General features: G+C 41.7%; 1 protein-coding gene across 2 annotated transcripts in view; it reads right to left on the bottom strand.

The window, feature by feature from the left end:
- Positions 1-292: 292 nt before the first annotated feature.
- CCDC181 (coiled-coil domain containing 181) overlaps positions 293-10,758 on the bottom strand; it is a 54,763-nt gene continuing 44,297 nt past the window's right edge. For both annotated transcript variants that reach the window (XM_082244473.1, XM_082244472.1), the window contains exons 4-6: positions 5,970-6,116; positions 1,802-1,953; positions 293-821 (exon numbers count right to left, since the gene is read on the bottom strand). In XM_082244473.1, coding sequence (XP_082100599.1) covers positions 659-821; positions 1,802-1,953; positions 5,970-6,116 — 462 coding nt within the window. In that variant the 3' untranslated portion in view covers positions 293-658. The remainder of the gene's footprint in view (positions 822-1,801; positions 1,954-5,969; positions 6,117-10,758) is intronic.

Here is a 10,758-nt window from a genome sequence, read left to right as displayed (position 1 = left end):
AACAAATTGTTTTTCAAAGTGATACCAGAAACTTGTCATGACTTGGAATTACCATAGAGCTTCCTCTCTTTGTTCCTATTCGTAGAATCGGCAAAAGGGAAAGTTATTAACTGCAGCTGACAAGGATTTGCTTAGAGAAAACCATAGGTTCATTATAAAGCTAGGTTTGTACAGATGTCAAAAGGTTCATGTTTCCAATGCCTGCCAAGTGTCCTCCTAAATGCAGGATCTAAAATGGTGTACTCTTCCACCCTAAGACATAAACTTCTATAGGAGCGTTGTTACGCAAGTAGAGCCTTCACAACTCAGGAGTTGAGTAGTTTTCTGCACCTAGAACCCATGTGAAATTATTCTAAATATTACCTCTGGGTATTTCCTAATTCGCAAAACCCAGCACCGTGTTTATGATGAAAATTAGTTTGGATGACTGCTATGGAAAACGCTTGGATCACCATTTGTCCTAAAAAAAAAAAAACCCTGGAATGCCAATTTTATATGATAACACATTACGAATAAAACAAATCAATAATAATCTATTTCGACACATAAAAATATATCCTAAAGAAACTAAATAAAAAATATAGCTTTTTTTTGTAATTTGTCTAGTGCGAACACATAAAGATGTACCAGTGCTGAATACTGAAACAGAATGTACTTTTTAGCTGTAGGGATCAATGTAGCGGAACGATCTGGAATCAGAGATATTGTACAACAAATTATGTATCTGCTTGCTTCTTCGGGCTTCTAGCAAAAGTCTTCTAGATCTTTCTTTAGCAGCTTGTTGTTCAACCCGTTTTTGTATTCTCTTCTGCTTTAACCACCTGCAACAAAAAAAAAGAAGAGGAGATTATAGCAATCTACTGCACAGCTCGTAATACTTATGTAATGGTAATCTTTTAATGTAGGTCAAGGAGAGTTGTACATCTTTACAATCTAATATTATGAAGTCACGGCACCCTTTAAAATGATGCACAATCTGGAGGCACTCCATTCGAACTAATAGTTTAACAAAGCAGCAGCATTCAGACACGAAGGACACCCAACGTTGGAGGTGATTTGCATGCTGGCATTGACTAGTATTCCAGCATTCATACAGTGCTGACCGAGAAGGGCAGGGGAGGGCCAAACAAGAATGCCGTGCAGGTCCCTGACATCCTCCTTATCAACGAATGACATTAAACGGTTGCTGGATGCCAGCGGCTGCCCAGGGTCATAATTCTACACAATAAAAACATGCACTTTTATGTAACAAAAAGACCGGTGTGAGCCACTCACTGGCTTATTGACAATTTTTGGGGCAATTTGGGTAAATTGTTTTGTCATTTTTCCAAGGCACCCCTGAAGAACCTAGAAGGCACCCTGGTTAAATAAGGCTGCATTAAACCGTTATGTATTCCTGAGTGTCAGGTCACACTATGGCGACACGACTTCGGGACGACTTAATGAAGTCGCCGTGCACCGCGACTTCGGCGTGGCTTGCACCGACTTCACATAATGGAAATCAATGCAAGTCGCTCCAACTTCGCCCAAAAGTAGTGCAGGAACCCTTTTCTAAGTCGGAGCGACTTGAGTCGCTCCTATTAGAACGGGTCCTGTTGCACAGAATGGAGCACAACAAGTCGCCTGACAAGTCGGAACAGTGTGAACCGGCACTGAGCAAAAAAACTGTTTGTCAGAACTATATATAATCATATGAAAATTAATCTGAGAATATGGAAAATAAAGGGCCATCTAATTTTTGATGACACATCATTGCTTTTTAACTGAATATTTTAGACTTCACAAATAATTTGGTACTTACTGTGCAAAAGCTCCTTTGTCCCTTCTTTCTTCCATGAAAGCAGTCGTCTCTTGTTGTCTTAGTTCCTCCATCTTCTTTTCTTTCAGTTGCTCTCTATGTTTCCTCCTCAGCCAAGTACCAAAAGCTTCATCCGATGTGTCTTTCTCTTTATCCTTTTAAAACCAAGACATAAAAATTAGATATTTTAATACTAATTTGCAGCCCCCCTCTGTATATACTAGAACAGTGGTGTCTTTCTCTTAAAAGGGCCCAAGAACCACATTTGTATCCCAAAGTCAACTGGAAGGTCACATCTAAAAATGATCTATTTTTTGGTGCACTGCAGTACCATTTATTCTACTGTATCTCAAATGTGAGTAGACCCCTCACATTTTTGTAAATATTTTATTATATCTTTTCATGTGACAACACTGAAGAAATGACACTTTGCTACAATGTAAAGTAGTGAGTGTACAGCTTGTATAACAGTGTAAATTTGCTGTCCAACACACAGCCATTAATGTCTAAACCGCTGGCAACAAAAGTGAGTACACCCCTAAATGAAAATGTCCACATTGGGCCCAATTAGCCATTTTCCCTCCCCGATGTCATGTGACCCATTAGTGTTACAAAGGTCTGAGGTGTGAATGGGGAGCAGGTGTGTTAAATTCGGTGTTATCGCTCTCACTCTCTCATACTGGTTACTGGAGGTTCAACATGGCACCTCATGGCAAAAAACACTCTGAGGCTCTGAAAAAAAGAATTGTTGCTCTACATAAAGATAGCCTAGGCTATAAGAAGATTGCCAAGACCCTGAAACTGAGCTGCAGCACGGTGGCCAAGACCATACAGCGGTTTAACAGGACAAGTTCCACTCAGAACAGGCCTCGCTATGGTCGACCAAAGAAGTTGAGTGCACATGCTCAGTGTCGTATCCAGAGGTTGTCTTTGGGAAACAGAGGTATGAGTGCTGCCAGCATTGCTGCAGGGGTTGAAGGGGTGGGGGTGGCTTCAGCCTGTCAGTGCTAAGATCATACGCTACACACTACATAAAATGTGTCTGCATAGCTGTCGTCCCAGAAAGAAGCCTCTTCTGAAGATGATGCACAAGTAAGCCCACAAACAGTTTGCTGAAGACAAGCAGACTAAGGACATGGATTACTGGAACTATGTCCTGTGGTCTGATGAGACCAAGATAAACTTATTTGGTTCAGATGGTGTCAAGCGTGTGTGGCAGCAACCAGGTGAAAAGTACAAAGACAAGTGTGTCTTGCCTAGAGTCAAGCATGGTGGTAGGGGTGTCATGGTCTGGGGCTACATGAGTGCTGCCGGAACTAGGGAGCTACAGTTCATTAAGAGAACCATGAATGCCAACATGTACTGTGACATACTGAAGTGAAATACACCTCCAAAACGACCACTGCCTTGCTAAAGACGCTGAGGGTAAAAGGTGATGGACTGGTCAAGCATGTCTCCATACCTAAACCCTATTGAGCATCTGTGGGGCATCCTCAAAAGGAAGGTGGATGAGCGCAAGGTCTCTAAAATCCATCAGCTCCGTAATGTCGTCATGGAGGAGTGGAAGAGGACTCCAGTGACAACCTGTGAAGCTCTGGTGAACTCCATGTCCAAGAGAGTTAAGGCAGCGCTGGAAAATAATGGTGGCCACACAAAATATTGACACTTTGGACCCAATTTGGAAATTTTCACTTAGGGGTGTACTCACTTTTCTGGCCAGTGGTTTAGACATTAATGGCTGTGTGTTGAGTTATTTTGAGGGGACAGCAAATTTACACTGTTATACAAGCTGTACACTCACTACTTTACATTGTAGCAAAGTGTAATTTCTTCAGTGTTGTCACATGAAAAGATATAATAAAATATATACTAAAATGTGAGGGTCGTACTCACTTTTGAGAGATACTGTATATGACACACCAACATATCTTTCCTAACACACAAACCATAACAAAGGATAGCGTGTTACTGTAAATTGCAATGTGCTGTGTTGCTAAAAAATAATGCAAGCGCATTTTCTTGTGTGTTAGGAAATCCATGCATTTGGGCAATATTAATGCAACTGGCTGGGTCACATTCTTGCACTGCTGTTACATATGTTTGTGTAATTCGGTACCTTTCATTTTGAATGGCACCCCAACATAACTTTCTAGTGCACCTATCATGTATTGTGGTGTAGTGCTGAAAATGCTAAGGCTCCGTTCACATGTAGGCGTTTTGGGGCGTTTTGGGGCGTTTTTGGGGAGTTTTTCTGCTCTAGGATCAGCTCTCAAATCGCCCAACAAGACAAATCCTATTAATTTCAATGGCCCCTGTTCACATCTGAGCGTTTTGACGCTGTGAGCAAAACGCCCAACGCTCAAAAAAGTACATGAGCTTCTTTTTGGGCAGATTACAGGTGTTTTCCATTGGTCTCTATTGAATCTCAAAACGCCTGCACAAAAAATGCCTGTAAAAACGCCTGTAAAACGCGGAAAAAAAAATCGCTGTAAAAATCCCTGTGAAAACGCGTGAAAACGCTACGCTCAGGTGTGAATGTAGCCTAAATGCATGATTTTCTTTTTTTGTCTGTTGAATGAACTAACTTAACCACTTGCCATCTGCGCTGTAGCCAAAAGATGGCTACAGCACGGTCATCCCACAGCAAGCAGATTGCTATGGGGGCACCCGAACCTATCTGCTGCTCTGTGTGTCCATTCACACATGGAGCCGTGATTTGGCCTCACCCCCTCCATCTCCTGATTGGCTCACTGGCTGTGATTGACAGCAGCGGGAGCCATTGACTCCTGCTGCTGCCGCCAATAGCCAATCAGGAGTGTGGGTCCCCGGAGAGGCAGGGCTCTCGTGGACATTGCTGCATCAAGAGGGGGCTCAGGTAAGTATTAAAGGGGGGCTGCTGCACAAAAAAGGTTTTTTTACCTACATGCATAGAATGCATTAAGGTAAAAAAGATTGTGCCTTTACAACCACTTTAATGTATTAAAAGAAAAAATCTGGTGGAACGCACGTCGTGACGTCACATGAGCTTAGTGGAATGCAAGCCGGAACTACCGCTCTCCACCCGCAGCTCACATGTGCGACGGCGTTTTTTCTGTTTTTTACTGATTTCTCACTGTTTTATTGGATTTTCCCTGCTTTATTGGATTTTCTACCACTTTATTGGGACTGTATTTTTTGGATTGACCAGGATTGTGTGCAATAAATAACTACTCAAAACGTTACTGCACTATCTGTTTTTTTTCTTTCCTTCTATACGTCCCCTTTTTTGGAGGTGATCAGCAGGAGGAGTGTTACCGCAGAGGAACAGGTCTGCTTGGAGGGAACGCATCCCGACCCAGAGAGGGTCACTAAAAGCACGTATGGTCCTAAGGTCATAAGACATATAGGACCCCTGAGATCTGGCGAGTGTGAATTTCATCTACCTTTCACGGTGAAACACTAGAAGGGACACCAGGGCAAGAGTGATCAAATTTATTTATGGAGCACCAGCACTAATCACTTTATTTATTTTTTGGACATTTTTGTCAATAAGTCACAACTGTGTTTAATAATATTTTTATTGCACCTATATTTAATTGCACATAAATTTAACCATCTTTTGCACATGATCTCTAAGGACTTTTTTTGAGAACGATTTTTGAAGATTTTTTATAAATTTTTAACATCTGTTTTTTATTATATATTTTTATTGTCACTGCATTTATATTTATTACTTTTTATCTTAGTTTTATATAATTGGTATACATCACTGAGTTTATATGTAATTTATTAGATGTTTTATTAATTAATTGAAGCAAGCGCTATAGGTAATCACATATCCACTGATTACTTTATTCACTCTTTGAGCACATGCACTTTACTATAGCAGCTGCGAATCACACTATTTTATTTATTTAGGTCCAACACACTCATAGGTCTCCTCACGTGGCGCGGGCAATATACTTAGTATATTTTACCTTCCAACAGGATCTCTTTAGAGTAAATACTGTAATAATGACTAAAAATAATATAAATAATAATAAAATATATGCCCCAGTCTGCAGCAGCTGAAGATTTAGGGAATGAAGGGATGACTGATTTACTTTTCAAAGATGGTTAAACATAGTAAGATTTAGAAAATTAGCATTTTTCTATGGTTTTCATAAGACGAATATTAAATTGGATTCCTCACAAATGTACTGCTTTTTTCCAGCTCCTTTGCCTGCAGGATCCTTTTTTCTTGCACCAGCTGTTCATTCTTCTTCTGTAACCAAACTTTAAAAGCCATTTCGTTTTCTCTCCGTTTCAGTTCTTCTGCCTCCTTTTTCCGATCTTCTTCCTTTTTACCCAGAACATGTTGATTAATAACACTGACCTTATTTCTGTTAATTCTACTGTATCTTGTTCATTTCACTTTGCAGATAAATAAAAAAATAGAAATAAAAATGCAAAATGAATAGACGGCATAGATGTGTTGCTTTTTAGGATCCATTTAGATGGATGTTTATGGTCGTACACTGCCTAAAGCAGCATGGGATGACCAGGTGTCCTATGGATAGGAAGCCCGTACAAATCAGTTTCATGGTGACACTGTCCACAGCTGTTTACATGTTATCGTGGCCAGTGACAGATGAATTGGTCTGTACGCAGACTGTTTTTGTATCTTATGTCCGCAGTTATTCACTCAATGGGATTGATTTATTAAAACTTGAGTGCAAAATCTTGTCTTGTGCAGTTCTAAATAGAACCCCCTTTTTTTTTTCAAAGCTTAAGGGCTCTTTCACACTATCCGTCCGTCGGACGGACTCCGTTTATATCAGCGGGGGATCGATCCGCCAATCCCCCGCTGACCAGGAGGATGACAGCTGTTCTCCGCACTGTGTGCGGAGACACAGCTGTCAGTTCCCCATACATCTCTATGGGGGAATCGGATGGGAACGGACCGTTGGATCCGTTCCGATCCGCTGGACGGATGGAAAATAGGGTTTCCATCCGTCCAGATTTGACGGATCAGATGTCAGCGGACATGTCTCCGCTGACATCCGATGCCCCATAGGGATGCATGGGGGGACCGTTCAGATCCGCCTGTGTGAAAGGGGCCTTATTGAACAAGCTGAAGTTAGAAACTGATTGGGTACCATGCACAGCTGCACCAAATTGGGCACTCTCCAGTTTTAGTAAATCAACCCCAACGTGTGAAACCTCTGAGCCTGTCACTCTGTTGTACAGGCTGAGCTACCACAGCTGAATAGAGGCACTTGGTGCTGAAATACACTGACCTGGGTGGTGTACGGCCTTGAACGGTGGTGTGAGTGAGCCCTTTGTGAAACTCAAGCCAAAAATTGTTATTGCTCATTAATAATTTGTACTCTTCTATCCAGCCAGTCGGTGGACCTCTAACTTCCTTTTCTTTTTTTTTTTTTTTTTACACAGCGGTATCATGTTTTAGCTCTGCAGCAAGAAGCTTATAGTTTACACATTTCAAATAGTCATCAGATAATGCCGGGTACACACAGAATTTTTTTTTTCGTTCAACCCTATAGGCTAAATGAAAAAAAAAAAAAAAAAAAAAAAGTACAGATTTCCGTACTTACACATCCGATATCAGTGCGGCGAGCTCCCCGCTGAGCTATGGTGTTCTAAAGAGGGGGGGCACCAGAGCACAGTGATCCGTGCACACAGCCATTAGCTGTGAGCGCATGGCAGATATTGGTTTTCCAGTATGCTCGTTTGGCTTTTGTGAGACCAGCTTCTGTTGGATGAGAAGCTGTACAAACAACCTGGAAGTTGTCCGGTTCCTGCCTAATTGTTTTTGGATGATTTTTGGGCCATTTGTCCCCAGCTTAAGTGAGCTTTTAACCAGACAGACAAATGGAGCTGCTCTGCTGTGCCACTTTTTTACTTACTTTACTTATTTCAGCTGTAATTGAAATTAGAAGGTAGCACACAAGGTGGGACTGGGAGAAGTCACATTATTTCAAGGAGTGATAGGATTTGTCCCTTATGCAACAGTAGGAGTATATTGATATACTAAAAAGGAAGGTGTGGAAAGCCTATAACCCCTGAGCTGTGCATTCTACAAAGATTAATCCAAGAAGTTATATGGGTGCATCTCATACAATTATAATATCATCAACAAAAAGTTTATTTCAGTAATTCTATTCAAAAAAGTGAAACTCATATACAGTATCTCACAAAAGTTAGTACACCCCTCACATTTTTGTAAATATTTTATTATATTTTTTCACGTGACAACACTGAAGAAATGACACTTTGCTACAATGTAAAGTAGTGAGTGTACAGCTTGTATAACAGTGTAAATTTGCTGTACAAAATAACTCACACAGCCATTAATGTCTAAACTGCTGGCAACAAAAAGGAGTACACCCTCAAGTTCAAATGTCCAAATTGGGCCCAAGGTGTCAATATTTTGTGTGGCCACTATTATTTTCTGACACTGCCTTAACCCTCTTGGGCATGAAGTTCACCAGAGCATCACAGGTTATCACTAGAGTCCTTTTCCACTCCTCCATGATGACATTGCGGAGCTTGTGGATGTTAGAGACCTTGCGCTCCTCCACCATCCATATGAGGATGCCCCACAGATGCTCAATAGGGTTTAGGTCTGGAGATATGCTTGGCCAGTCCATCACCATTACCCTTAGCTTCTTTAGCAAGGCAGTGGTTATCTTGGAGGTGTGTTTGGGGTCATTATCATGTTGGAATACTGCCCTGCGGCCCAGTCTCCGAAGGGAGGGGATCATGCTCTGCTTCAGTATGTCACAGTACATGGTGGCATTCAAGGTTCCCTCAATTAATTGTAGCTCCGCAGTTCTGGCAACACTCCTGCAGCCCCAGACCATGACACTCCCACCAATATGCTTGACTGTAGGCAAGACACACTTGTCTTTGTACTCCCCACCTGGTTGCCACCATGCACGCTTGACACCATCTGAACCAAATTAGTTTATCTTGGTCTCATCAGACCACAGGAGATGGTTCCAGTAATCCATGTCCTTTGTCTGCTTGTCTCCAACAAACTGTTTGTGGGCTTTCTTGTGCATCATCTTTAGAAGAGGCTTCCTTCTGAGATGACAGCCATGCAGACCAATTTGATGCAGAGTGCAGTGTATGGTCTGAATACTGACAGGCTGATCCCCCCACCCCTTCCACCTCTGCTGCAAAGCTGGCAGCATTTCTTGGCTCTGAGGAAGGGGGTTCGCCCTCGAAACGCGTCAGCCAGCCTAAGCTACAGTAGCTTCATGCTTGGAGATGTCTTTACTTATACATTGAATTGTTGATATGTGTGTATTATTACACTTTGTGAGTATATTTTATGCATTTTACTATTTTAATAAATGTTTTTAGTGGTAATGCACTAGGACGGTGCACCCCTCTTTTTGTTATCTTTTCTTCAGCATTCATGTGTACATTTACCAAAGACAACCTCTGGATATGACGCTGAGCATGTGCACTCAACGTCTTTGTTCGACCATGGCAAGGCCTGTTCTGAGTGGAACCTGTCCAGTTAAACCACTGCATGGTCTTGGCCACCGTGCTGCAGCTCAGTTTCAGGGTCTTGGCATTCTTTTTATAGCATAGGCCATCTTTATGTAGAGCAACAATTCTTTTTTTCAGATCCTCAGAGAGCTCTTTGCTATGAGGTGCTATGTTGAAATTCCAGTGACCAGTATGAGAGAGTGAGAGCGATAACAACAAATTTAACACACCTGCTCCCCATTCACACCTGAGACCTTGTATCATGAACGAGTCACATGACACCGGGGAGGGAAAATGGCTAATTGGGCCAGTTTGGACATTTTCACTTAGGGGTGTACTCACTTTAGTTGCCAGCGGTTTAGACATTAATGGCTGTGTGTTGAGTTATTTTGAGGGGACAGCAAATTTACACTGTTATACAAGCTGTATACTCATTACTTTACATTGTAGCAAGGTGTAATTTCTTCAGTGTTGTCATATGAAAAGATATAATAAAATATTTACAAAAATGTAAGCGGTGTACTTACTTTTGTGAGAGATACTGTAGGTTATATAGATGCCTTACACACAGGGTGATGTTTCAAGCATTTCTTTTTTTAATGTTGATGATTATGGCTTACAGCTAGTGAAAAGTGAAAACCCAGAATTCAGTATCTCAGAAAATTAGAATATTACATAAGACCAATAAAAAAGGATTTTTATTACAGAAATGTTGGCTTACTGAAAAGTATGTCCATGTACAGTATAGTATGCACTCAATACTTAGTCGGGGCTTCTTATGCATGAATCACTGCATCAATGCGGTATGGCATGGCCAGCCTGTGGCACTGCTGAGGTGTTCTGGAAGCCCAGGTTGCTTTGATAGCGGCCTTCAGCTCGTCTGCATTGTTGAGTCTGGTGTCTTTCATCTTCCTCTTGACGATACTCTACAGATTCTCTATGGGGTTTAGGTCAGGCAAGTTTTCTGGCCAATCAAGCATAGTGCTACCATGATCAATAAACCAGGTATAGGTACTTTTGGCAGTGTGAGCAGGTACCAAGTCCTGCTGGAAAATGAAATCAGCATCTCCAAAAAGCTGGTCAGAAGAGGAAAAAGCATGAAGTGCTCTAGAATTTTCTGGTAGAGGGCTGCACTGACTTTGGACTTGATAAAACACAGTGGACCAACACCAGAAGACATGGCTCCCCAAATCATCACTGACTGGAAATCAAAGTCCCAGAGTCTGGAGGAAGAGTGGAGAGGCACAAAGTCCAAGTTGCATGAGGTCCAGTGTGAAGTTTCCAGAGTCAATGATGATTTGGGGAGCCATGTCATCTGCTGGTGTTGGTCTGCTGTGTTTTATCAAGTCCAAAGTCAGTGCATCCCTCTACTAGGAAATTCTAGAGCACTTAACGCTTCTCTCTGCTGACCAGCTTTATAGAGATGCGGATTTCATTTCCTACAACAAGAAAAACCCTCTGGGTGGGACTTTTAAGGGCAA

The sequence above is a fragment of the Pelophylax lessonae genome (genome assembly GCF_965119305.1).
Source record: "Pelophylax lessonae genome assembly, chromosome: 2".
Classification (NCBI taxonomy): domain Eukaryota; kingdom Metazoa; phylum Chordata; class Amphibia; order Anura; family Ranidae; genus Pelophylax; species Pelophylax lessonae.
The sequence above is the reverse complement of the archived record's forward strand: the minus strand, read 5'-3'. Positions and strand labels throughout refer to the sequence as shown.